This window comes from Delphinapterus leucas, chromosome 21 (genome assembly GCF_059928025.1).
Source record: "Delphinapterus leucas isolate spDelLeu-1000000601 "Yukka" chromosome 21, BTC_Dleu_Yukka2, whole genome shotgun sequence".
Classification (NCBI taxonomy): domain Eukaryota; kingdom Metazoa; phylum Chordata; class Mammalia; order Artiodactyla; family Monodontidae; genus Delphinapterus; species Delphinapterus leucas.
In genome coordinates, this window is record NC_143149.1 from 30,175,599 (window position 1) to 30,201,868 (window position 26,270).

General features: G+C 43.9%; 3 protein-coding genes across 4 annotated transcripts in view; 2 read left to right on the forward strand and 1 right to left on the reverse strand.

Annotated features, from left to right (window-relative positions):
- Positions 1–68: 68 nt before the first annotated feature.
- On the forward strand, positions 69–19,571 carry HTRA4 (HtrA serine peptidase 4). Its single transcript, XM_089903782.1, is given in 11 exon segments — positions 69–372; positions 375–621; positions 978–1,132; positions 1,863–2,071; positions 2,890–3,084; positions 3,499–3,531; positions 11,594–11,678; positions 12,192–12,249; positions 12,657–12,752; positions 16,236–16,285; positions 16,288–19,571. Coding segments are annotated over 11 exon segments (1,368 nt in total). The 5' UTR covers positions 69–245; the 3' UTR covers positions 16,401–19,571.
- TM2D2 (TM2 domain containing 2) lies at positions 16,634–23,227 on the reverse strand. Its single transcript, XM_022571264.2, has 4 exons — positions 22,889–23,227; positions 21,965–22,052; positions 20,179–20,294; positions 16,634–19,163 (listed from the first exon to the last, which is right to left on the reverse strand). The coding sequence occupies exons 1-4, from the start codon at positions 23,113–23,115 to the stop codon at positions 18,950–18,952; spliced, it is 645 nt and encodes a 214-aa protein (XP_022426972.1). The 5' UTR covers positions 23,116–23,227; the 3' UTR covers positions 16,634–18,949.
- A 212-nt stretch (positions 23,228–23,439) lies between these two features.
- Positions 23,440–26,270, forward strand: part of ADAM9 (ADAM metallopeptidase domain 9) — a 102,418-nt gene continuing 99,587 nt past the window's right edge. For both annotated transcript variants that reach the window (XM_022571267.2, XM_089903778.1), the window contains exon 1: positions 23,440–23,790. In XM_022571267.2, the coding sequence (XP_022426975.1) occupies positions 23,694–23,790 (97 nt within the window). In that variant the 5' untranslated portion in view covers positions 23,440–23,693. The remainder of the gene's footprint in view (positions 23,791–26,270) is intronic.

Here is a 26,270-nt window from a genome sequence, read left to right on the forward strand (position 1 = left end):
TGGGTGAGTTGTCAGTCCGCCCCCGTTCTTGCTGTTCTGAATTCCACGAGGTGGGGGAAGGGCCGGGACGCGGGGCGGGGTGGGGAACCGGTGTGTGTGGAGAGGGCTGCGAGGTTCTGCCCCTTAAAGTCGGGGGCTGAAGGAGGCGGCATCCCAGTCCGGAGAAAGCGTTGCTCGTCTGAGAGCAGCTGCGGGTCCAGAGGAGAGTCCAAGGGAAAGTGGGAAGGAAGGAGGAAGGGAGCGGGATGACGAGACCCCTGCTGCGGCCCGCCGGGCTCGGACCGTTCGTCCTGACGTGGCTGCCGCTGCCCGCGGCTCCGGAGAAAGGAGTCCAGGCCAGGAGGGCCAGGCCCGCGCCGCCGTGCCCGCCGCTGCGCCCTCTGCTCGGCGGGGGACGGCCCCGGGGCTCGACCGCTGCGGGGGCTGCCGCGTCTGCGCCGCGGCCGAGGGCGAGGCCTGCGGCGGGGCGCTCGGCCGGCCGTGCGCCGCCCGCGCCCCGGCTCCTCGGCGGCGGGGGACGGCCGCGTGCTGCGGCGACTGTCGCACCTACCCCAGCCTGTGCGCGCTCCGCGCCGAGAACCGCGCCGCGCGCGTCCGTGGCGCGCTCCCGGCAGTGGCGGTGCGGAAGTGGGGGACTGTGGAGCCCCAGGTGAGCGGAGGGCCGTGCGCTCTCTGCGCCCTCTTCAGGAGCGAGTTCCGTTCGCGCGGTTCTCCCTGCTGCATCGCCAGAGCGATTTCAACGCCTCCTAGGTACCGATTTTCTTCCCTCCTTAGGTATCCGGTTACCGGTTCCCATGTGGTTGCTCCCCAATTTCCTCCCCATAGCTGGTGGCCGCCGTATTCCCTTTTATTTTCAAATCGGCGTGACAGGTCTGGTCTCATGCGACCGCAGTGAATACACAGTGGGAGACCGAAGAGAGGAGGGGGAGGGAAAGCGGAGAGAGAGGGAGGAGAGAGGTGATGCCTGATGCGGTCAGGCAGCGAGGGTCGTCCCCCACCCCCACCCCCGCCCAAAGAATGGGGCATCTCTTTGCGGGGACCAGAAGCGCAGGCTGGCTCAGGAGCACGTACAACTTCATCGCCGCCGTGGTGGAGACGGTGGCCCCGTCCGTGGTCCACTTACAGCTGTTCGGCGGGTAAAGGAGGTCGGAGGAGGACGTAAGCACCCCGGGCTAACTGTTCCCGAGCGCCTCCCTGCTCCTGGACCCGCGCAACCACTCTCCCAGCACAATTTAGTTGTAAAAACCACGGTGAGGAAATCAAACGGCTCAAAGAGGTTGCATAGCCTGTTGGCCGTTTAGCCAAAGAGCAGAGACACAAGGATTCTGACTTCCAAATCTGGGCTACTCCTCTCTCTCAGACAAGTTCAAGGTCAGAGGTAAGAGCCAGAAGGCACCTTGATGGTGATGTTTGCCCGGCCCCTTCTTTTGCATGTAAGGAATCCCAAACCCAGAGAGCAAGAGAAACTTGTCCTATGTCACAAGGCCAGTTAGTAGTGGAACCTAAGCCGGGACCAGACTTCTCTGACTCCCTCCCTGCCTGGGTGCTGGATAATGTAGCACTAGGTCCACTTTTGCCCCCAGTATTACGATTAGGTTAGTCGTCTTTGAAGCAGAGGGGTGCTGCTTTTCCTGGAAAAGCAGAGTTGGAATCAGCTCTCAGTCCTGTTTCCAAGAGACGGCCAGGACATTGAACACAGAGTCTAATTACATGTGGAGAGAATGAAAACAGGCAGGGAAAAGTAAAATGTCTGAGGAAACTGTGGTGAAAGAATGTTTGATAAATGCCAGGTTCCCATGCTTCCGGACTATGGCGGATGCCCTGATTTGCCCTCCTTCTGCTTATGCTGTTGTCTTGCTGAGACAGGTCGCCTCTCAGCAGTGAGGATATTCCTGCATCCAGTGGCTCTGGGTTCATAGTATCTAAGGATGGGCTTATTGTTACCAATGCCCACGTCCTCACGAACCAGCAGCGGATCCAGGTGGAGCTCCAGAGCGGGGTCCAGTATGAAGCCACTGTCAAGGACACTGACCATAAATTGGATCTTGCCCTGATTAAAACTGAGCCAAATGTGAGTCTGCGATTCGAGGATTTTCATCAACTTGCTGATATTTTCTTCCCCACCCCACCACATGTCTTTTCTCCCTGGCATATACTTTTTTTTTTTTTTCTAGTTTGCTTTTTTCTATTCTTCACTCCTTCTTTTGTTTATTTTCTTCCATGCCTGTCTGTATGTCTGTAACAATTTTTATTAACTACCCAGCTGTCTTTTTTTCTCCTTCAGTTCCTTCTTCAACAGATGCTGCTTCTGGGAAACTTATTTCTCTGCTTGTCTCAGAACACCGGAAATGATTGTAACGGATTCAAAGCTGCTAAGGAGTGCTTTGAGTTCCTTGCTATACGAAGTGTGGTCTGCACCCCAGCAGCATTGACATCATCTGAGAATTTTTTAGAAATACAGAAACTCAGACCCTACCCCGGTCTACTGAGATTCATATGCACATTAAGGAGAAGCACTGCTTTGGGTGACCTCCTTTCTGTTCGTGGCTTATTAACTTTGTAAACTTCTGAGCTGGAATGGTGCTAAGTAAATTGCTAATGTCAGTTTATGTTCATCAGTTACTTCACTGGCGCTTTACTTATTGTAATTTCTACAAGCAACAATTTTAGATTTTTAGAGATGATCCCTATCATCTTAACAAGTGAGAGTTTACTGGTAGTTGGAGTGTAAGGAGGAAGACTCAGGCAGTTGTAGAAACTAGGTGGGTGGGTGATTCTTGCATTATAAATGCCGAAATGGTGGAGACCATGTCATATATGGATTGTATACAAATGCTGATTGATTCCAGTTTTAATTTGTCCATCTGGTCCCTCCTCACCCACGTGCAGACTGAACTTCCTGTATTGCTGCTGGGAAAGTCATCTGACCTGTGAGCTGGCGAGTTCGTGGTGGCCTTGGGTAGCCTGTTTTCACTGCAGAACACAGGGACGGCAGGCATTGTCAGCGCCACACGGCGAGAGGGCAAAGAGCTGGGGCTGAAGGATTCAGGCATGGACTATATCCAGACGGATGCCATAATTAATGTAAGTCACAGGGGTAGGCTGTGCTCAGCCCATAAGATACTGGCAATGCGGTGAGAGGAACACTTCAGGGGGCCTTCTTTTCCCTTTGGCCTTTCGGGGATGTCCAGAGATCAGGTCTATCCTCATGAGAGGTACGGAATGCCACGCTATTAGAGGTGAGCCTGTTTGATGTGATAACTGGATGGTCTCCTAGGGTCTGTCGCAGAGGTCACTGCTTCCGTAGGAGGTGGCGGTCCTCTTGCTGTTGTTCTTTACCTGCACCGACTTCGGAGATGATCATGATGGGGCCCAATTTTGCCTGCCCTGGGGAAACAGGGGCTCACTAGGGCAGGCTGTTTTTGGGAGACCTCTTTGGGAACTATATATAGATGACTGGGAGAAAAGTACTGATGGTTTTTCAAATTCTGTCTTCAGCACGGGAATTCTGGGGGGCCTCTGGTGAATTTGGTAAGTGACCACTTTCCTTGCTGCTTCACGCTTCTTAACTTGCAAAAACTTGACAAATTTCATGATGCAGACTGGGATGTCGCTCTTGTGTAGAGATTTGTGGTACGATGCTTTTCTATTATTGCATCTTAAGTAAAGGGCTAGGAAAAATTTAAGATCTGTGATGGATTTGTCATCTTGGCATGTGAGCTCCTCCAGCCGAGGGGGTCAGGGTTTCCTTAACACCTACTTACATCTCTTCAGTGTGCTTTCTGCTTTCATTGGGTACTTAAAAAAGTCCTGGGTACTAAACCCAAATTATGTCAAATGACAACTGTACTATGTAATGTATATCCTTGAAGACCCCCTGCTTCTGCATGTGAAGAACTAAGTCTCATTCCAAAATGCTAATTTAGTATTGACCTGCTTAGAGACGACAAAAAACCACAACAACAATCCGTTGCTCTGTCATTGCTTTGTCATTGTTGCTTAAATTTTATTTAACGTCCCTAATGGAAATGCCAGGGTTTCTAGTTGCTCAGATACAACAAGAGAGCAGTGCTGTTTGACACACGGCCTGTGATCATGCTCTCTGAGTCCCTTGAGCTGATTGTTTCTGGTTTCTCTTCACATATTACATTTGCTTGTAGGAGGAGGAATTGTGTGTGAAATCACTGAGCGCTTTTTATTCCTTACATTTTTTTTTTCCACATCTTCATTGGAGTTTCAATGCTTTACATTGTTGTGTTAGTTTCTGCTGTATAACAAAGTGAATCAGCTATATGTATACACATATCCCCAAATCCCCTCCCTCTTGCGTCTCCCTCCCACCCTCCCTATCCCACCCCTCTAGGTCATCACAAAGCACCGAGCTGATCTCCCTGTGCTCTGCAGCAGTTTCCCACTAGCCATCCATTTTACATTTGTTAGTGTATATATGTCCATGCCACTCTCTCACTTAATTCCAGCATCCCCTTTCCCCCCGTGCCCTCAAGTCTGTTCTCTACCTCTGCGTCTGTATTCCTGCCCTGCCACTAGGTTCATTAGTACTGCTTTTTAAAATTCCATATTTTTTGGATTCCATATATACATGTTAGCATATGGTATTTGTTTTTCTTCTTTCTGACTTACTTCACTCTGTATGACAGATTCTTGGTCAATCCACCTCACTACAAATAACTCAGTTTTGTTTCTTCTTATGGCTGAGTAATATTCCATTGTGTATATGTGCCACATCTTCTTTATCCATTCATCTGTTGATGGACATTTAGGTTGGTTCCATGTCCTGGCTATTGTAAATAGTGCTGCAATGAACATTGTGGTACATGACTCTTTTTGAATTATGGTTTTCTCAGGGTATATGCCCAGTAGTGGGATTGCTGGGTCGAATGGTAGTTCTATTTTTAGTTTTTAAAGGAATCTCCATACTGTTCTCTATAGTGGCTGTATCAATTTACATTCCCACCAAAAGTGCAGAAGGGTTCCCTTTTCTCCACACCCTCTCCAGCATTTATTGTTTGTACATTTTTTGATGATGGCCATTCTGACCGGTGTGAGGTGATACCTCATTGTAGTTTTGATTTGCATTTCTCTAACGATTAGTGATGTTGAGCCTCTTTTCATGCATTTGTTGGCCATCTGTATGTCTTCTTTGGAGAAATGTCTATTTAGGTCTTCTGCTCATTTTTGGATTGGGTTGTTTTTGTGATATTGAGCTGCATGAGCTGCTTGTATATTTTGGAAATTAATGCTCTGTCAGTTGCTTCATTTGCAAATATTTTCTCCCATTCTGAGGGTTGTCTTTTCGTCTTGTTTATGGTTTCCTTTGCTGTGCAAATTTCATTAGGTCCCATTTGTTTATTTTTGTTTTTATTTCCCGTATTCTAGGAGGTGGGTCAGAAAGGATCTTGCTGTGATTTATGTCATAGAGTGTTCTGCCTGTGTTTTCCTCTAACAGTTTTATAGTGTCTGGCCTTACATTTAGGTGTTTAATCCATTTTGAGTTTATTTTTGTGTATGGTGTTAGGGTGTGTTCTAATTTCATTCTTTTACATGTAGCTGTCCATTTTTCCCAGCACCACTTATTGAAGAGGCTGTCTTTTCTTCATTGTATATTCTTGCCTCCTTTGTCAGAGATAAGGTGACCATATGTGCGTGGGCTTATCTCTGGGCTTTCTATCTTGTTCCATTGATCTATATTTCTGTTTTTGTGCCAGTACCATACTGTCTTGATTACTGTAGCTTTGTAGTATAGTCTGAAGTCAGGGAGCCTGATTCCTCCAGCTCTGTTTTTCTTTCTCAAGATTGCTTTGGCTATTCGGGGTCTTTTGTGTTTTCATACAAATTGTAAAATTTCTTGTTCTAGTTCTGTGAAAAATGCCACTGGTAATTTGATAGGGATTTCATTGAACCTGTAGATTGCTTTGGGTAGTGTAGGCATTTTCACAATATTGATTCTTCCAATCCAGGAGGATGGTATCTCTCCATCTGTTTATGTTATCTTTGATTTCTTTCATCAGTGTTTTATAGTTTTCTGAGTACTGGTCTTTTGCCTCCTTAGGTAGGTTTATTCCTAGGTATTTTATTCTTTTTGTTGCAGTGGTAAATAGGATTGTTTCCTTAATTTCTCTTTCTGATCTTTCGTTGTTAGTGTATAGGAATGCAAGAGATTTCTGTGCATTAATTTTGTATCCTGCAACCTTACCAAATTCATTGATTAGCTCTAGTAGTTTTTTGGTGGCATCTTTAGGATTTTCTATGTTTAGTATCGTGTCATCAGCAGACAGTGACAGTTTTACTTCTTCTTTCCCAATTTGTATTCCTGTTATTTCTTTTTCTTCTCTGGTTGCTGTGGCTAGGACTTCCAACACTATGCTGAATAACAGTGGTGAGAGTGGGCAACCTTGTCTTGTTCCTGATCTTAAAGGAAATGCTTTCAGTTTTTTACCATTGAGAATGATGTTGGCTGTGGGTTTGTCATATCTGGCTTTTATTATGTTGAGATAGGTTCCTTCTATGCCCACTTTCTGGAGAGTTTTTTTTTTTTTTAATACATTTATTTATTTATTTATGTTTTGGCTGCAATGGGTCTTCCTTGCTGTGCATGGGCTTTCTCTAGTTGTGGCGAGCGGGGGCTACTCTTTGTTGCAGTGCATGGGCTTCTCATTGAGGTGGCTTCTCTTGTTGCAGAGCACGGGCTCTAGGTGCGCAGGCTTCAGTAGTTGTGGCACGCAGGCTCAGTAGTTGTGGCTCGCTGGCTCTAGAGCACAGGCTCAGTAGCTGTGGTGCACGGACTTAGTTGCTCTGCAGCATGTGGGATCTTCCCAGACCAGGGCTCGAACCCGTGTCCCCTGCATTGGCAGGCGGATTCTTAACCACTGCGCCACCAGGGAAGCCCTGGAGAGTTTTTATCATAAATGGGTGTTGAATTTTGTCAAAAGCTTTTTCTGCATCTATTGAGGTGATCATATGGTTTTTATTCTTTAATTTGTTATATGGTGTATCACATTGATTGTTTTGCGTATATTGGAGAATCCTTGCATTCTGGGATAAATCCCACTTGATCATGGTGTATGATCCTTTTAATATGCTGTTGGATTCTGTTTGCAATATTTTGTTGAGGATTTTTGCATCTATGTTCATCAGTATATTGGCCTGTAGTTTCCTTTTTTGTGACATCTTTGTCTGGTTTTGGTATCAGGGTGATGGTGGCCTTGCAGAATGAGTTGGGGAGTGATCCTCCCTCTGTTATATTTTGGAAGAGTTTGAGAAGGATAGGTGTTAGCTCTTCTCTAAATGTTTGATAGAATTTGCCTGTGAAGCCATCTGGTCCTGGGCTTTTGTTTGTTGGAAGATTTTTAATCACAGTCTCATTTTCAGTGCTTGTGATTGGTCTGTTTATATTTTCTGTTTCTTCCTGGTTCACTCTCAGAAGGTTGTGCTTTTCTAAGAATTTGTCCATTTCTTCCAGGTTGTCCATTTTATTGGCATATAGTTGTTTGTAGTAATCTCTCATGATCCTTTGTATTTCTGCAGTGTCAGTTGTTACTTCTCCTTTTTCATTTCTAATTCTGTTGATTTGAGTCTTCTCCCTTTTTTCTTGATGAGTCTGGCTAATGGTTTATCAATTTTGCTTATCTTCTCAAAGAACCAGCTTTTAGTTATTGATCTTTGCTATTGTTTCCTTCACTTCTTTTTCATTTATTTCTGATCTTATCTTTATGATTTCTTTCCTTTTGCTGACTTTGGCTTTTTTTTGTTCTTCTTTCTCTCATTGCTTTAGGTGTAAGGTTAGGTTGTTTATTTGAGATGTTTCTTGTTTCCTGAGGTAGGATTGTATTGCTATAAACTTCCCTCTTAGAACTGCTTTTGCTGCATCCCATGGGTTTTGGGTCATCATGTTTTCATTGTCATTTGTTTCTAGGTATTTTTTGATTTCCTCTTTGATTTCTTCAGTAATCTCTTGGTTATTTAGCAGCACACTGTTTAGCCCTCATGTATTTGTGTATTTTACTGTTTTTTTCCTGTAATTGATTTCTAATCTCATAGCATTGTGCTCAGAAGAGACGCTCTATATGATTTACATTTTCTTAAATTTTCCAAGGTTTGACTTGTGACCCAAAATGTGACTGGAGAAGGTTCCATGTGCACTTGAGAAGAAACTGTATTCTTCCTCTTTTGGGTGGAATGTCCTAAAAATATCAATTAAGTCTTTCTGTTCTGTTGTGTCATTTAAAGCTTGTGTTTCCTTATTTATTTTCTGTTTGGATGATCTGTCTATTGGTGTAAGTGGGGTGTTAAAGTCCCCCACTATTATTGTGTTACCGTCGATTTCTCCTTTTATGGCTGTTAGCATTTGCCTTATGTATTGAGATGCTCCTATGTTGGGTGCATAAATATTTATAATTGTTACGTTTTCTTCTTGGATTGATCTCTTGATCATTATATAGTGTCCTTCCTTATCTCTTGTAACAGTCTTTATTTTAAAGCCTATTTACTCTGAGTATTGCTACTCCAGCTTTCTTGTGATTTCCATTTGCATGGAATATCTTTTTCCATCCCCTCATTTTCAGTCTGTATGTGTCCCTAGGTCTGAAGTGGGTCTCTTGTAGACAGCATTTATAAGGGTCTTGTTTTTGTATCCATTCAGCCAGTCTACGTTTTTTGGTTGGAGCGTTTAATCCATTTATATTCAAAGTGATTATCGATATGTATGTTCCTATTACCATTTTCTTAATTGATTTGCGTTTGTTTTTGTGGGTCTTTTTCTTCTCATGTGTTTCCCACTTAGAGAAGTTCCTTTAGCATTTGTTTTAAAGCTGGTTTGGTGGTGCTGAATTCTCTGAACTTTTGATTTTCTGTAAAGCTTTTGATTTCTCCATCAAATCTGAATGAGATCCTTGCTGGGTAGAGTAATCTTGGTTGTAGGTTTTCCCTTTCATCACTTTAAGTATGTCCTGCCACTCCCTTCTGGCTTGCAGAGTTTTTGCTGAAAGATCAGTTGTTAACCTTATGGAGATTCCCTTGTATGTTATTTGTTGCTTTTCCCTTGCTGCTCTTAATAGTTTTTCTTTGTATTTAATTTTTTGATAGTTTGATTAATATGTGTATCGGTGTGTTTCTCTTTGGGTTTATCCTGTATGGGACTCTCTGTGCTTCCTAGACTTGACTATTTCCTTTCCCATATTAGGGAAGTTTTCGACTATAATCTCTTCAAATATTTTCTCAGACCCCTTCTTTTTCTCTTCTTCTTCTGGGACCCCTATAATTCAAATGTTGGTGCGTTTAATGTCCCTGAGGTCTCTGAGACTGTCCTCAATTCTTTTCATTCTTTTTTCTTTATTCTGCTCCCTGGCAGTTATTTCCAACATTTTATCTTCCAGCTCAGTTATGTGTTCTTCTGCCCCAGTTATTCTGCTATTGATTCCTTCTAGAGTATTTTTAATTTCATTTATTGTGTTGTTCTCACTGTTTGTTTGTGCTTTAGTTCTTCTAGATCCTTGTGATATGTTTCTTGTATTTTCTCCATTCTGTTTCTGAGATTTTGTATCATTTTTCCTATCATTACTCTGAGTTCCTTTTCAGGTAGGTTACCTATTTTGTCTTCATTTATTTGGTCTTATAGGTTTTTACCTTGCTTCTTCGTCTGTAATATATTTTTTTGTCGTTTCATTTTTTTTTTTTTGATGGGTGGAGCTGGTTGTTTGGCCTGAGGTGTCCAGCACTGGGGTTTGCAGGCAGTTGGATAGAGCCGGGTCTCAGAGCTGAGATGAGGACCTCCAGGAGGACTCACTCTGATTAATATTCCCTGGGGTCTGAAGTTCTCTGTTAGTCCAGCGGTTTGGACTCAGAGCGACCCCCAGCCTGGGAACCAAGGTCCCACAAGACGTGTGGCATGGGAGAAAAAAAAAAAAGAAAAAAGGAGCAATACAATAACAAAGAATAAAAAAGAAATAAAATTAGAAAGACAAAAAATATATTAGGAAAAATAAAACTATAATTGAAACAACTGCAACAAGGTAAAATAAAACCACAACAGAAAAAAGGAAAGAAAAAAGGGAACAAGCAAAAAGGAGAACAATAACAAAGTATAAAGAATAAAATTAGAAAACTAAAAGATTTATTAGAAAAAAGAAAAATATAAATGAATCAAGGTAAAACAGCACCCCAATCTAAAAGAGGAAAAAAGAAACAAAGAAAAACAAAAAGCCTTGGCTATGGGGGGGGTGGAGTTTAGGCAGGGGTGGAACTTCAGCAGGGGCAGGGTTTAGGGTGGGGTGGGAGCTAGGCGGGTGGGAGGTGATGTTTGAGCATGGGGCTGGGCCTAGGCGGTCGATGTTCAAGCGTGGAGCGGGGCTTCTGCTTAGGGCCTGCAGGGAAGGGGAGCACATGGAAAGGAGGGCCTCTGGAGTGTGGGGTTTGGGAGTTTGGAGGTAGGGCCCTGGGTGAGGGTGTGTGGGTGGGGTTTAGGCCCAGCACGTTGGAGGGGGTCTCCGAGTGTAGAGGTAGGGCCCCAGGTGGGTGTGCAGGGGCGGGCCTTGGGCTCTGCCCGGCAGGAGGGAGGCTCCGAGGGCTGAGGATTAGGCCCGGGAGCCCAACAGGTTCCCCGGTGCCTAAGAGGACAGGGAAAGCGCTGGCTGCGTTCCCTTCCGTTCCTCCGCGCCCCTCCCCCGCCATCTCCCCCAGCTGGACCCCTAACCGTGGGTGGGTCCCGCTGGGTGTAGGAACTCCTTCCTTCCCCCAGCCGCCCCTCAGGGGTGCCAGTCCTGTCCCGCCTCCACTTCTCCTCCCCCTTCACTCCCCGCAAGCCCCACATCTTACCTGGTCACTGGGGGTTCCTACCCCCGTCCCCTTAGGTGTCCATGGTCCCCCTCCAGTGCCTGGTAGGTGCCCTAGTTGTGAGGAGACGCGAATTCTGCATCCTCCTAGTCTGCCATCTTGACTCCGCCCCCTTTACTCCTAACATTGCATGTGATTTTTCTTTTTTGCATGTGATTTTTGTGCCTGCTTTTTCTCCAGTAAACAATGAGTTTACTAGAGCAGGGATGAAATGCAGAATTTCAAGCCACACTCCAGACCTATTGAATTATAATCTGTGTTTAAATGTGATCGGAAGTCTCTTTTCTATCCTTCCCGTTACCTAACAAAGGCTAAGGAAAGATGAAATGCACAAAAAGGAAAGTATTTCCCACTTCATAAATTTAGTTTAGTAGAGCTTTGTTCCTAAGGTCAATTTACTGAATCTTCTGAATAGTTTCATTGAAGTGTGGCTGAAAGTCAACAGATTTTTGCCTTTTCCGTGTTTATTTTTAGTCTCATTTAAGGAATGGAAAGGCATATACTCCTTACTCTCATATCTGTGTCAAAATACAAACTGTGGTTCACTTTGAAAAGCAATGTAATTTGGCCAAGAAAAAAAAGAGCTCAAGATTAAAACCCAGAATTCCTCAGCAGAATTTTGCACGCCTTGGTCCGCTAAGATGCTACCTGTTGCTCGACCGTAAGTGACCCTAAGCTTCTCTCCTTCCTTTGCTTGTCAGTCTGCAGAACTGGGCTGCTGAATTGATGTCCCCTCCCTTGTCAGGATGGTGATGTGATTGGCATAAACACACTGAAGGTGACCACAGGAATCTCCTTTGCAATTCCCTTGGATTGCATTCGACAGAAAGGTGAGGGGAATTAGGAATTTTTCTTCCCCTCCCGTGCTTTTCAGGAGCCCTCAAAGGGCTCCACTGTGGTGGAGACAATCCCTTTTTTTGGCCACGCTGCGTGGCTTGTGGGATCCTAGTTCTGCAACCAGGGATTGAATCCGTGCCCCCTGCAGTGGAAGTGTGGAGCCCTAACCACTGGGAAGTCCCTGAGACAATCCTTTGAGTTCTGTAGAAAACAGTCACCAGTACTGAGCTCTGATCACAGTGATCCAGGCAGCAGTACCAGGGGACTAGGTGCAAAACCCAGCCTGAGCTGTACCCAGAGATAGTTGGATGGAACTACTGTGGAAAGGAAAGCCCTGGGCTGGATGTGGGGAGGTGGGCCTGTGCGAGCGACAAAGGTTCTCTGAGGCTTGTTTGTCTTGGCTGGCAGCCTGAAAGGGCAGCTAACATTGGAAGGATATTCTGTGACTCGGTCTGCCAAAAGGAAAGAAGGCTTTGTTAGTAACACGTTATAATTCTCCTTTCCAGGAAAGGCTGTTTCACAGAAGAAATAGTTGGTTCTGCGCATGCTGCCCCTCACTATGAAGCAAGCATGGGTGTGACCATGCCTGGGTTGTTTTTCAGAAGCACAAGCTATGGGTAGAGAGCCTGAAGGGGGAAGGTAAAGCATTTGGACAGCGGCTGGCTCCTCTCGTGACTGCAGGCCCTACTTGTCACAGGGTAGGTGACTGCATCTGCTGGCACCAGCACGCACTGTACTTTTCAGTGGTTTCTTTCACTATGTCCAGTGGTTCTAGGCTTCGGCACAGAGAATCAGACCACCCCTGGGGAAGAATGATGGTGACCAGCTAGAGGGCATCCTTGTCCCATGTGTGTGAGCCCTGAGCAGAGCAGATAGAATCCCCACTGACAGTTGGAGGGTTGTCCAGGGCTCAGGAGACTAATTCATTGTGCTTCCTAACCTCATGGGAAAACTCTTCGGACTCTTCTTAGCCTGCTTCAGGAAATGAAAAGGCCAGATCCACATTTCCGTGATGTGACCTCTGGAGTTTCTGTATATGAGGTGATTCGAGGAACAGCTGCTGAAAGGTAAGAGCAGCTCGGGCCTCTGACCATCCTTCCCTGTTCTCACTAGATGTGCCCCGTGGTGAATGTGTGTAGGATCTAGACTTGCCCTGTCTGATAACGGTGGGCCCTGCCTGCCGTGAGGCTACTGAACACCTACCTGAGGGGTGGCTGGTGTGACTGAGGAACTGCATTTTTAATTTTATTTAACTTTAATTGATTTAAATACAAAAACCCAGAAGCAATGTAAAATATTCTCCCCTGAAACACACTTTTTTTGTTTTGGGGAGACTGTGTTTCACTTTAATAACTGCATTGTGTAAGAGATTATCATCGTATAGCAGCATATTGGGTGTGTGCTGTTTCTAGAGGATTTCAAAGACTTAGAACAGAGTGTAAAATATGTATTAATAATTATTAAACTATGATATGTTAAATGATATTTTAGATACAGAGTTAAGATATTAAAATATATTTTTATATTATATATTAGTTTCATCTGTTTAAAAATTTTTTGAATGTGGCTACCAGAAAATTTTAAGTTATATATGTGGCTTGCCTTACATTTCTGTTGGACAGTGCTAAGAGTACTAGTAAGGGCCCCCCCAGCCCCGGCTTTTCTTTTTTTGGAAGGGATGGTTCACTGCAGCCCAAGAATTCATGATATGAGTTCATGACATAAGTTTAATTTTGCTAGGAATTCCCAAATCTACTCTTTTGCTACCTTACTTATTAAGAATCAGAAGAATCCAGGGAGTGAGGAGTTTAAGAACCTATTTTAGGTACTTTAAAACACTTTTTCTCTTTGAATTTCGGATGAAAGTATCAGAGGCCAGCACTAAGGGCTTCCCTGGTGGCGCAGTGGTTGGGAGTCCGCCTGCCGATGCAGGGGACACGGGTTCGTGCCCCGGTCCGGGAAGATCCCACATGCCGCGGAGCGGCTGGGCCCGTGAGCCATGGCCGCTGAGCCTGCGCGTCCGGAGCCTGTGCTCCGCAGCGGGAGAGGCCACAACAGTGAGAGGCCCGCGTACTGCAAAAAAAAAACAAAAACAAAAAACAAACAAACAAGTACATACAGTAAATAAAGCAAAGGCAAGAGACGTTTTGAGACATTTATAGTAACTACTGCGAGACAGGGTGACTTGGCCTACAAATATTCACCTGGTCTCTCTCTTATACTTCTTCCATATCCCTCCCTCACTGTTTTTGTTTTTTAAGAGCTCAACAGTCTGCTTAGATTATGGCAACTCTTTTCATGGGGAAGAATCTATAGGGTACTAACTGTTCAGAAGAGTTAAGTGTTAGGCCTCCTGTTACTAAACTTGACTCGTCACAGGCTTTTCTAGACGTTCTTGGTCCCTGCCCACTCCCCTCCCCCCCACTTATTTTTAACTTCTGGTTCAAGGCCAAAGCTATCTCTTTCAGCTCTTCAAGTCCTTGCTCCTCAAAATGTGGTCTGTAGACCAGCAGCAATAGCATCAGCTGGAGCTTTTTAGAAATTCAGTGACAGGAGCACCACTGAAAAAGGATTTGAAAAAGAACTGGTATATGTATAGGTATAACTGAATCACTTTGCTGTATACCTGAAACTAACACAACCTACTCCAATATAAAATAAAAAGTTAAAAAAAAATCAGAATCTGCTTTTTAAACAAGATCTTCAGGGGATTCAGATGCACATTAAAATGTGGGTATTACTGCTTGCTTGAAGTCCCTGATAAACCGCAAATCATTCTGTCATCACCCACTTATATCTAAGAATAATGACAATAATTCCAGTAATAACAGCTGGCATTTATCAACCACTTATTATGTCAGGCATCATTTAAAGTGTCTTACGTCCTTGTTCGAGCCCCCAATAACTGTGGGATACAGGTGTTATTTTACGGAAGCAGCAGCTGTGGTGCAGAGAGGTTAATGACCTTGAGAGTTACACTGTAAGTCAGAGGGCAGGGATGTGCAACCTAGCTTAGCCCCTGTATTATCCTGCTCTGGCGGCTACTTTTGTTTCTGAGAGGCAGAGTGATTGGCAAGAAAATGGGTTTTCAAGTCTGAGAGATCCAGGATGAAATCCTACTTTAGCCTCTTATAAGCTGTGGGACACGGAAAAGGTCTTTCATCCTGCCTGAGCCCCACTTCCTCATACTTGGTGCATAGTTTGCATTCAGTAATACTTTGCAGGTTTCTTTCTCACAGAACTATCATGAATTCAGTTCTTTCTTTATGCACTGTCCCAGGCATTCCCCTGAGCTGTCCTGGTTCTCAGGCTTTCCCTGCTTTTAGTTCTATGCTCAAACTTCACATCCTCTTCCTTTAAATTTTTTTGAAAAATAAACTCTACATACCTTGGTAATCCTCCCACATTATCATTCTTCCCTGGGCTTCCCAGCTTCCAGTTTCTCTCTCTCTCTTTTTTTTTTTTGGCTGCACCTCACGGCTTGTGAGATCTTAGTTCCCTGACCAAGGATCGAACTCAGGACCCTGGTAGTGGGAGCACTCAGTCCTAACCACTGGACCACCAGGGAATTCCCCCCATTTCTCATAAATGGTGTCTCCTGCAGTCATTTAATTTGATTTCCAGGCTATTTTTGACTTTAAGACAGATCATCAGCATGGCTATATTTATTCTAGTGTTTTGTATTTGGAGCTGGTTTTTGTTTCTAAAATATATATTCTACGTGAAGCAAATACGTTGGAGGCTGAGTATAATCACAGCTTTGAGGAAAAGGAGCCTAGAACCAGAGTCTTAAATATTTAGACCTTGGTGACTGGTTTTTGACTTACTGGAAGCTGCTTCTGTAGTGCAGCTCAGCATACCCTCCAGGTCCATAAACTGTGGGTGAAGATGGGGCAAGTAAGTGGGCTGTCAACATCAAACTGATTAGAGTGTAACTGTCTGGAAAAGTATATATTGCTTGGGCTTTTCACGTTTGTTGGTAAGGCCGAGTGTATGCTTCAGGTTAAGTGAGGTCAGGAATTAATAGAAATGAAAAGCTGAACCCCCTATTGCAAACCAAATCTCATATATGGGAGGAGCAAACTTCTTATACATTATTCTGGTAGAATATTAATTTTGGAAAGGCAAATAGGGTTGTTGTCCTCCAGTGATTTTGCAGAATATATTAGAGCAGGCCTCACATTCAGAAGGATGGAGGCTACTTCTGGTTTCCTGGTCTGTTTTTTTTTTTTTTTTTTTTTGCTGTATGCAGACCTCTCACTGTTGTGGCCTCTCCCGTTGCGTAGCACAGGCTCCGGACGCACAGGCTCAGCAGCCATGGCTCAGGGGCCCAGCTGCCCCGCGGCATGTGGGATCTTCCCAGACCGGGGCACGAACCTGTGTCCCCTGCATCGGCAGGCGGACTCTCAACCACTGTGCCACCAGGGAAGCCCATGGTCTGTATGTTTAATGCCAGCAAAATGGTAGTGTCTTAAGAGACAGACATTAAATTCTAGATGGGGATAAGTAAAACTCTTACAGTTTCATGGCCCTTTCTTCTCCCCTCCCAGCTCTGGGTTGAGAGACCATGATGTAATAGTCAGCATAAATGGACAACCTGTCACACGACAACCGACGCGATTGAAGCTGTTAAGGCCAATGATTCCCTTTCTATCCTGGTTCGTTGGAGAAGTCAAACGTTGATCCTGACAGACACACCTGATATAATCAATTAAGTGTCTTGCTTTAAAAAGAAATGATCTAACGAAACCAAAGCTTTATTACCTGGTTTGTATTGAAGATGTGCCAAAGATGGCAAGGGGTTTTAGGATCTGTTTCTTAATAAAGGAAAATGAATGCTTTAAAACACAAATACACACACTCTGGAACCATTAGGTTGGGGGTGTTATAACTGCTGCTAAGAAGCATTCCTAAGGCAAGTGGAAGAAGGACATGGTGCCAGGAAGTCTGGGGAGCTGATAAAATTTTATCTAAAGACAGGAAACAACTGAAAACAGGCAGAGTTTCTAGTTTAACCTTGACAAAAAGGACACTTCAGTATTTAAAAACTTCTCTATAGCCACAAACTGGATATAACACAAATATACACAAACAAATAGATCTATCTACCAAATATTAAGAAAAAAACTGAATCCAGAGTATAAAGGAAATCACATTTTTCAAAATATTCCTTTATTCAAATAGTTTTTCAGGTTGTGTCACATTTGGCCAGGGTTTGTGAATACAGAGGATGGGCATCACCTAGAAGCCACACTGAAACTGACAAATGTGGATCGTCACAGAGGAAGGTAAAGATTCTCAGGCTGTCACCTAGCAGTGGAAACAACTTTGATCCCCATCACCTTTTCTGTGAGAAGGGCTTCTTCTTTAAAATACAAAATTTAATAACTTACAGACTTTCACCTCTTTACCCAAGCTCTTCCTCCTGGAAACATTAATGATTAATGATTTTGAGTCTGAAAGCTGCCACAGTTTATTTTTTATTTTTAAAGGAAAATAGCTTTGGATGGGGTTTGTGAATATCCTTAAGTTTTTTTTTTTTTTTTTTTGTGAGATGAAGCAGGATTTGTGGTTTTAAAGTAGTATCTTATTTGGGGTAAGATTTCAATTTTAGTTTGTTTTCCAGATTTTTCTTAAGTTTTTTTTCTTTTTCTTTTTAAAAGGGGGCATCCTTGAACCCTCTTAAGTTCTATGCAAAATTTTATGTTTCTGTGCATTTTTCTGGGGAGAAGGTCCAGTTTCTTCATGACCCACAACATGTACTGCCTTAGAGTGTAGAGATTATAAATAAGAATCTCTCAATTATTACTGTTATAAAGAAGGTTAAGGTCAACGTGGTACAGAACTTTCAGGACAAAATAGAATAATCTGTTTTAACTTTTACATAATTGCCACCATTTAATACCGTAAGAACAGTGGTCATATTAATCAGAGATAATAAAGCTGAAACTCTTAGGAAAACTTCATAATGATAGAGCATATTCAGAGTTACTTTAACTGGGATTCTTGGTCTTTATGTCAATTATTACGAGACTAAACTTTGAGCAGTTCTACCTTGATTGTTTTTAGAATTTATAAGTTGCCCAAATACCAGGCTCTTACTTTGATTTACCTTACAAACCCCATTTTTACCTTATATTCTTTTCAACTCAGATTGCAAGGGATGGGAACTAAGTTTTAAAAAACCACTTATAATTCAGAACATTTTCTTTTATTCCCAGTGATTTGGGAACTCGAAACCTTGGCTGTCTCTTTCCCTATGACTGATTGCTATAGCCCACACTGAGAGATTTTGGTACCATGCTTATTTTGACAGAATGTGTTCAGTTTCTCTTTGCCCCCCAGATCAATCCTAACTCTACCCAGCACTCAGTAGTAATATCCTTTAAGGAAGAGTCTGCTTTTCTTTCCAGGGGCCTGAGGCCCCTCATATTATCTTACCTAATCATGAAGAACAGATTTACAGTTACTTGTATGAAATCTTTTTTTTTTTTTTTTTTTTACTAGTCTACAACATGGGCTCTCTAAACTGGTAAATACTACTTTTTTGATAGGAAAAGTCTGCCAAGAGGATGGCTGAACTCAGCCATGTTCAGCTATCCAAAACATAACTGGAATGAGGAAATTACTGTACTGGATATATTCCCTCTCAGGCATAATAATGATGAAACAATAGGGTTTATTATCAGGCTCAGTTCAAATGCTTAGCTTTAAGCACAACAAGTATAATTTTGAGTTTCATTCTGCCTACTGAGAACACCCAAACGAGCATTCCAGGTTGGCAACATTTATTCTGCAATTTAAACTCAGAAAGTCAGAATTTCAGCGTAATTAAAATCCATCGTCATTTCTACTTCTGAAGATTTTCGTTGGTTCAGCTTCCGATCTCCACCGCATGAGGACTCAGGGTCACAAAAGGCACAAGGCTAAAAATATTCACTTTGCTTATCCTGTTGGGTCCACTTGCTCCAAAGGATTGATTATACAGCAACGCACAGAAATAAATAAAATAATCACTATCCTTTATATTTTTTGTATATGAGGAAAGGTGCAGACTTGATACCCACAATACTGTTTGCTTATCATTTCTAGTCTGCAAGGTGAAGTTTGGGTTGAAAATCCACAGTCCAAAGAAACCTTCCTAACCAAAGCCATTCCCTCCAAAGAGGAAGGCAATGGTCAGGTCTGATAATAAGGAAGAGTTCTGAGCCTGTAGGGATGAATTCAGGAGACTTACCTCTCTGGGCCACGGTAGCCGCTCTTTTTAGTAAACAGTGCACCAATTGCTGCCGTCACTTGGCATCAGCCCTCCAGTAATAAGCAAAATAAGGTCAACAAACCACCAAATCCCAAGTCCTCCAAGTGTCAAGAGCTTCCCTACTGCTGTGCCAGTGTGTCCCAGACAGAAACGATCTACTCCAAAACATCCCAGGAAGAAGGAGTAGAGCAAAGTGGTTATGAAGTAGTGTCCGGTGTACCTACACAAAGGGAATTAAGAGGAAGATGATTACCACATGAAAATGAAAACGCTTAACGATTAGTGAATTTCACGTAAGTGAAAAGACGGTGAGGCAGTCCCTCTGGGACCTCTTAACTGCCCCCCATCCCGCCCCCAAAAAGGAAAATCTCTAGTTTGTCTAGACCCTCAAAAGAGTACTTGCTAAGGTATGGAGGACCTTTAGGAATCAATACAGAGCTGGACTGAACAAGAAACTATCAAGCACATTTGCAAGATAGGTATCCTGGTAGGTGTGGAGTCTGGGCCCCCATCCCTCCTACACAGGCTCCTTTCCGGAGGGAGGCTGCAGTTCTGAATGTAGTTCTCTAATGAGGTGTTACCTTCCCTTAAATGAACACTGATCTCCATATTCCTTTTCTGCTGTTTTGTGGCACCTAACAACAGGACTTCTTTGTAAGGTCTTATGTACTGTACGTAAGACTGTACACAGTCTTATGTACTGTGATAACAATCAATTGCAGATGCTCTAACAGCATCACTTAACACAGTCACAGACTCTCCATTAGCAAATGGTATACGTAAATTCTGTGCCTTCAAGCGGAGTTTACAGAAATAACCCTAATTCTTTAAGGTAATACCTGATTTTCAGGGAGAAGCGTCCATACTTTTCATAATAAAATCTTTATTCCTGAAAATCTAAGGCTGTTTGCAAAGGATTTATGCCTATCCTAGGACTTTTGGAGCTACATCATCTGGTCCAACGCCTTCATTTTTCAGATGAGAGGATAGAGACTCTGGGTGGCCAAATGTCCTTAGCTGGTTGGTGAAAGAGACATTTAGAATTCACAGCCTCTGGTCTCCTGTCCAGTGTCCCCTCTGTTATAACTACATTGTTGGTGTCCATGGAGGATGCACAGTAGTAATCATGCTGCCCCTTTAACACTTAACAGTAAAAGAAAAAGTCACATCAAGAAATGACAAAACACCTCTACCACCATCCAAGTAACAGCTACTCCATTCAGAGTAACACTTACTTTATACAAGGTTTATTCTCTCGTAGGAAGGTCCTAGGACTGGCACATTCGATTCCGTCCAGGGCGCGGCACTGTACGGAGGTGTGTTCCACATCACTGTAGGCCTGACCACCGAACTGGGGAAGAACAACCAAAACAAAACAACCAACCAAACTCACCAGAGCAAGTAACACAAAATATATCTTTATATTAGTAAAAGCTGACGCAGGACAATAATTATTCTAACAAAGGTGAGGTAAAGCTATGCTAAAGAGCAAGGAATGCAGTGACATGCTTCAAGTGATTTTACATTAGTCCATCCTAAATGTACATTGTTTTAAATAAACTCTTTTTTTTTCTTTCCTTATGACTGCCTTCTTTAATAATATAATAAAAAAGTTTATAATCAGTTTCATTAAATGCCATTTAGAATAGACACAACACTTTATCCTGTATTTACAGGAAAAAAGAGCACATTACTGAACATTTGGGAATGGGTATTTAAAAAGTCAATGTGTAGTTGAGGTCTGTTTTATACGTATTATAAACGAACATCATTAGGAAAGAACTCAGAATATCAACTGACTCAGGACTTTACTTCGGTCACGAAATTGTGATTTTCAGATGTCTGTAATACATCTATAGTATAAGTTTAAATTCCAGAAAAAAATTTCAGAACAGGACCTCTGACCCTTTGTGTAACTGAATGCTTGCAGAGAAAGCACAGCTGTACATTCTCCACTGGCACCTTATTAAGTGCTTCACTACTGTTTTTGCTGAAACATTCCTCAAAGGGAAGGGGTGGGTCCTCCCCCAGGACACGGGTGCCTGAATGTTGACAGTCCTCCAGGACTTCTGGGGGAAGTGACAGTCCGAGAACCTTGACAGGATCAACCCAGTGTTTAATGAAAATGGGTAAAAGTAAGTGATCTCTATACAATACTCACTCAAACTTTTATCAGAATTACCCATAGAACAAAATCTCATGTATTGAAAATATTTCTTTACACATGACTGCAGTAAGAGTGGCCTTTTTGGCCTTGGTTTATTCCTCTGTGTCTGATTTAGCACAAAGAATATTTTCCATAATTCTTTTATAGCTGACTCTGTCTTGACTTGCATTATGTAGCATAATATAACATAATGGTGAGTCCACAGTGGGGAGGAAGTATGTGAACTTCACTGGTTTTGGGGAGACTGACTAGGAAGCATGCATCCAGCTTTAGGGATACTATTAATGGAACTGAATGGCTTCTTTCCATTCCAAGAGGCCACTGTTAACAAAGGCTTCTCCCGAATGCTGTAACCTCCTACAAAGACATACACTGATAGACCCTACCTATTTCCTAAGGACACAGTGGAAACTGCTTGTGTAGTGAAAAGAAAGGTCACTGGCAAGAGGATCTTTGCCCCAAATGCATGTGTAACAAAGATACTGCTCAATCCATCATCAGTTTTAGAAACTGCCTAAACCTATCTTTTGCTCTTTCGGGAAAGTACATACCTTGAAGGACTGTCAGGGGTGATATTTGAGTTCCAAATCTGTCAATCTCAATGGCCAGAGGAACCAAAGACAGGTTGGTCTTTGCACCTGGGTAGTTTTGGCACAGAGACTGCTTCTTCCTGAGGAAACTAAATGTCTTGTTCAGCCACTGACCCTAGCCATGCTGAAAATTTCCAGTAATAGTCATTCCAATGAATTTTACAAAAAGGTAACTTAATGCCCCTTATACTTTTCTGTAACAGCATTTAGCCAGTACTATTTATCTATGGAAGAGTTTGCTCATACAACAAAACAAAAACCCACCTTGAGACAACCATAACCAAGTTCCTGGGACGCCGTTGCATTTCCAACATGATCCACTGGGTCTTCACATTCTATAAATTCATCGGGTCTGTAAATCACCAGTAAGAGCATCACTGTCACCATCATTAAGGTTTTGCAAATGGCTGTTTACATGTATATAATCAAAACAGGCAAGAGAAATTTCTTTAAGTTTTCTGGGGGTTAATTTCATTCTGACTCTTCCCCAAGACAAGAAATGCTGTCAGTTAGGCTGAAGCACAGCCGGTCAAACAGCCATCCAAATGACCCTTTGGTTGTGCCAGGGGCGTGCTTCTGGTCCTATTTCTACACGGATTCTACCTCTGCCATGGCTTCATCTCTTCCCTAGGCAAACAGCCACAAGGTATGAGGGCAAAATTGAAGCCAAAGGATTCCCAGCCCTCTTTGCATTTCCCAAACGCCTTTTCTTATTTGACTTAAAAGTTTAAAAATTTTGACTTGGCTCTGCAACAGTAAGGATATTCTTTTTTTTTTTTTTTTTTGTAAGGAAGTGCCTTGTAGGTACAAATAACTTACTCCAATTGTGCCCCACTCAGTAGCAGCACCTACGATGGTTTCTCCTTAGGTTAAAGGGAGAAGGACAGAGAAGGCACAACACGTATACTTCTTCCGGAGGCTAGATGATGTCACTCCTCCCTAGTTCTCCTCTTTGGGGATCCCAAAGGATCTGCCATCGACACACAGGGTTTTCCCCTGCATGAGTGAGACGAGTGAGAAACCTGTCACGATATTTACTTCCCGCGTTTTGACTTATCAGGTCCTCAGGTGGAGAGGGGCTGGGGGAAAAAAGCAGCCTGCCTCTCTCCCTTCCTCTCCCCTGCATAACACCCATATGTCCCAGGCCCCATCTCCATCTACACCCGCCTCGACGACTGCGTAGCTTACAGGTAAGAGCAAAGGATGACTGGAGAGTGGGGGTCGCCATATTCCCAGCTCGCGGAGCCGGTGGAGCTCTCCGGGTGGGTGGCGCCAGCGGATGTGGGCTCGGGCTCGGCGGTAGTGTTGTGCGAGTGGCTCCGAGAGACACAATGCAGCAGCAGGAGATTCCCCATCAGCAAAGCCGCCTGGCCGCAGAGGAGTAAGTAACTCACCGGGCAACCACCCAGCACCATCTTCCCGGGCCCAGGGGCGGAGACCAGGGCTCAACCTCAAACCCCGGCCGGCACCGCCGACCCAAGCCCTGCCTGGTCAGGCCTCTCCGCGTAGCCCCGCTCCTCGCCGCCAAACAGCCAATGGGAGAGCAGCTCGACGCTCCGCCCGACCCCGACAGCTAATAAGAAGAGGCTGCGCAGGAGGCGGGGCTGCGCTTCACTTGTGCCTGTCAATTCCGCTTCTGGGTCTCACGCTCCGCCTTCTTTTGCCTCGATTGCTTCCTCCAATGGGCTCCCTCGACCCCCGAAGTAGGCGGGCCTTGGAGGGAGGAGGCGGGGCGGATAGTGATGGGCGGGGCAGACTAGTGAGGGTCTTAGGGGCCCGATAGAAAGTCCGTTCTCCCGCCAGGGACGGATCGCTCTCTACGTCAGTGTAGCCAGCGCCGTGTCGGGAGCGAGCTCGGACCAGAGCCGACTTGCGTCAGTGCCGAGCGCGCGCATCGCTGCCAGCTCTGGGGCCCCGGCAGGGCTGGGAAATGGTGGAGCGGGCGGAGGCAGGGGCGACCGAGTGTTGAGGGGAACCTGCGGACTCGGCCGAGATGGGATTGGGCGCGGGCTCGCCCTCTGGGACCCTCTGCTTCCTGTGGCTGCTCTTGTTCGGCTTGGTGAGCCCAGCCCTCGGTGGGGCTCGGTCAGGTGGGTGTCCGCCCCCAGGACCCTTTGGGATTCGCGTTTCTTAGGGCTGGGATGCTCGGAGTTACCCTGTAGTGCCTGGGAGTGGAGGGGCCTGGCCTGGGGACTGAACCCGGAGTCGGAGGCGGAGCCGCTCAGCTGTGTGTGGACAGTGCTCGGACCCGAGGCTCGGGGTCTGGCGCCCCAAATTCTTCTCGGCACTGTTCTCGGGTCTGGTTCCTCGTCCTCGGTCTCATGCTGGGCAGAGCCTTTTGCGGCGCGCCCCACCCCCATCTCGCGCAAGGCTGGGGCCCCCAGACCCTCTCGGGGCGACTCTGGGTCCGACCCTGACCTCGGGGGCTCGGCTGAGAGCCTTGGAGGCTGGGTGCGCGTGGATGTTTTGAGAAGTGCTTTGAGAAATGGAGCTTGCTCTTGCTTGTACAGTCAATGTCACTGGGAAGCAGACCGGGAGATGGAACTTTTGCTCCAGGTTATCATGATTTGAAATTTTGATGTTCATTTTATTAGCAGAGTCACCACTAGGTACACAGAGCTAAATTTAGCGATGGAATGGGGGGGTTCTTATTTTTCTCTTGGGCCATTTTGTTGTAGTAAGAATACTTTTTTGGAAACGAAGTGCTACATTTCTATAGCCAAACGGTCTTTTATCTTCTTTTTTATTGGGTTGGTAATATCTCAAATACGGACGAATAATCCCTGCTCTGCTTAACTCACAGGATTACAGTGAGAATTAGATCATTTATGTGAAATCGCTTTTGACTTGTGAAACTAACCTTGAATATATAAGGTATTTGTATTGGAGATACCCAAACATAGTGGAAACAAACCGCCAACACACTAGCTTCTTTCTGGAAACACCTTCTTTCTTTATTTTGGCTCGTGTTAAATTATTGTTTGCACGGTTGTGTTTTCTTTATCAGCCATAGAGTATGATGGAGAGTGGGGGTTTCTACTAAATCTTTATCTTGAGAGTTGTTCAAAGGTGAAGATTTCAGTGCAGGACTAAATTTAAGTTTTTTCTTATGTTTGGTTTATTCTTTTTCAATTAGGTAAATTTGCCCCATTGCAGGAATTTTGAAGCTCTAAATACTGAAACTTTATTGATGGGAAGCTACCAAATCTTTTATGGTTGAGACTGTTTTTGCTGTGGTATTCTATATGGTTAACATTTACCAACATTTAAGGGGGAGTAGGTTAAACATCTGGAGTTTTAGTAATCCATGATTCTGTTTATTGCATACCCGTATATAGATGGATGGAATATCCTTATGTTTTTTAACAGCAGCTTTAACAGTTTATGGCCAGTCCCTCACTGAAGCATGTGTATGCTTTCAAAATTTAGTCAGCATTTATCAAACGCCTATAAACACCAAGCTGAATGCTTGTGGAGGGGCAGAAGGTGACCAAATGTGCTGAGTCTATCTGAGGGATATAGGGGAAGGTTTTATTGAGAAAGTGATATTTGAACTGATCTGTATAGGTGAATGTTCAAGGAAAGGAATAGGAATTCTTTCTAAGCAGAAGGGTTTTTGCAAGAGTATGGAGAGGTATGAGGGTAGTTAGGGAATGATGAGAATGTCACCAGGCAGCCTACATGAAAGGGAGGCACGGAAAAAACCAAGGTAGGTTGGTACCAGCTGGGGAGAGTCTTCTTGTGATGTGCTGTGGGGTTTGGACTTTACCCTGGAGGAAGTTCTTTGGGCAGGATGGTTTTTAAGTAGGGATGTGACATAACTAGATTTGCGATTAATATAACTGGCTACACAGTAGAGGACAGAATATAGGAGGGAGGAACTGGAGGCTGGGAGAGAGCAGTTAAGAGGCTTTTGTACTAGTGTGCAGTGAGTCAACTCATGTTTCCCTACGGGAATGTTCTTCCAAAATCAGCTGACCGAATTTTTGCAATACAGGATGTTTAAAGCAGCACTGAAACCTTTTCTGCTAATGAAAGAGGAATTTGCGTACTCAGTAAGTACCACCTACACATCTGGTTACATTAGGAGTTAAATAGGTTTTGTAGGATCTTTTTTTTTTTTTTTTTTTTTACCATTTATAACATTGTGTCGATGAGGAAATGTAGTATAAATTCTCAAAAGCTGACACAGTAAACGTTATATATTTTTTTAAACTGGGGCTGACAAAGGTAACTTTGTATCATTGTGAACAATAACAAAGGGAATCAGGCAGGTATGAAAAACCTCATCTGATTTCTTCTTTTAAGATAGTGATTATGATGTGCAGACCTAGAATTTTTTTTTTTTTTCAAGACTAGAATTCTAGAAGAAATGAGGTTTAAGACTTACTCATTGTGAATCATAAGATGAACTACATGGTAAGAACTTAGGTCTGTACTAATTTTGTTTTTAGGTGCCTGTGAATTATTTGGATTTGGTATGTTTGTGCCGAATAGGAGAATGTAGTCTTTTAAATATAAAGATAATTTGAGTTTCACTTTTATGTAAAAAAATAAAACATTTATAATT

Excerpts from the sequence above, each read along its gene's own strand:
- TM2D2 (XM_022571264.2), bottom strand. The coding sequence starts at position 23,115 with ATGGTGCTGGGTGGTTGCCCGGTGAGTTACTTACTCCTCTGCGGCCAG. Across the intron at positions 22,053-22,888 it reads GTCATCCTTTGCTCTTACCT|ACCCGATGAATTTATAGAAT; the intron begins GTAAGCTACGCA and ends GGTGATTTACAG. Across the intron at positions 20,295-21,964 it reads TTGGTTATGGTTGTCTCAAG|TTCGGTGGTCAGGCCTACAG; the intron begins GTGGGTTTTTGT and ends GTTCTTCCCCAG.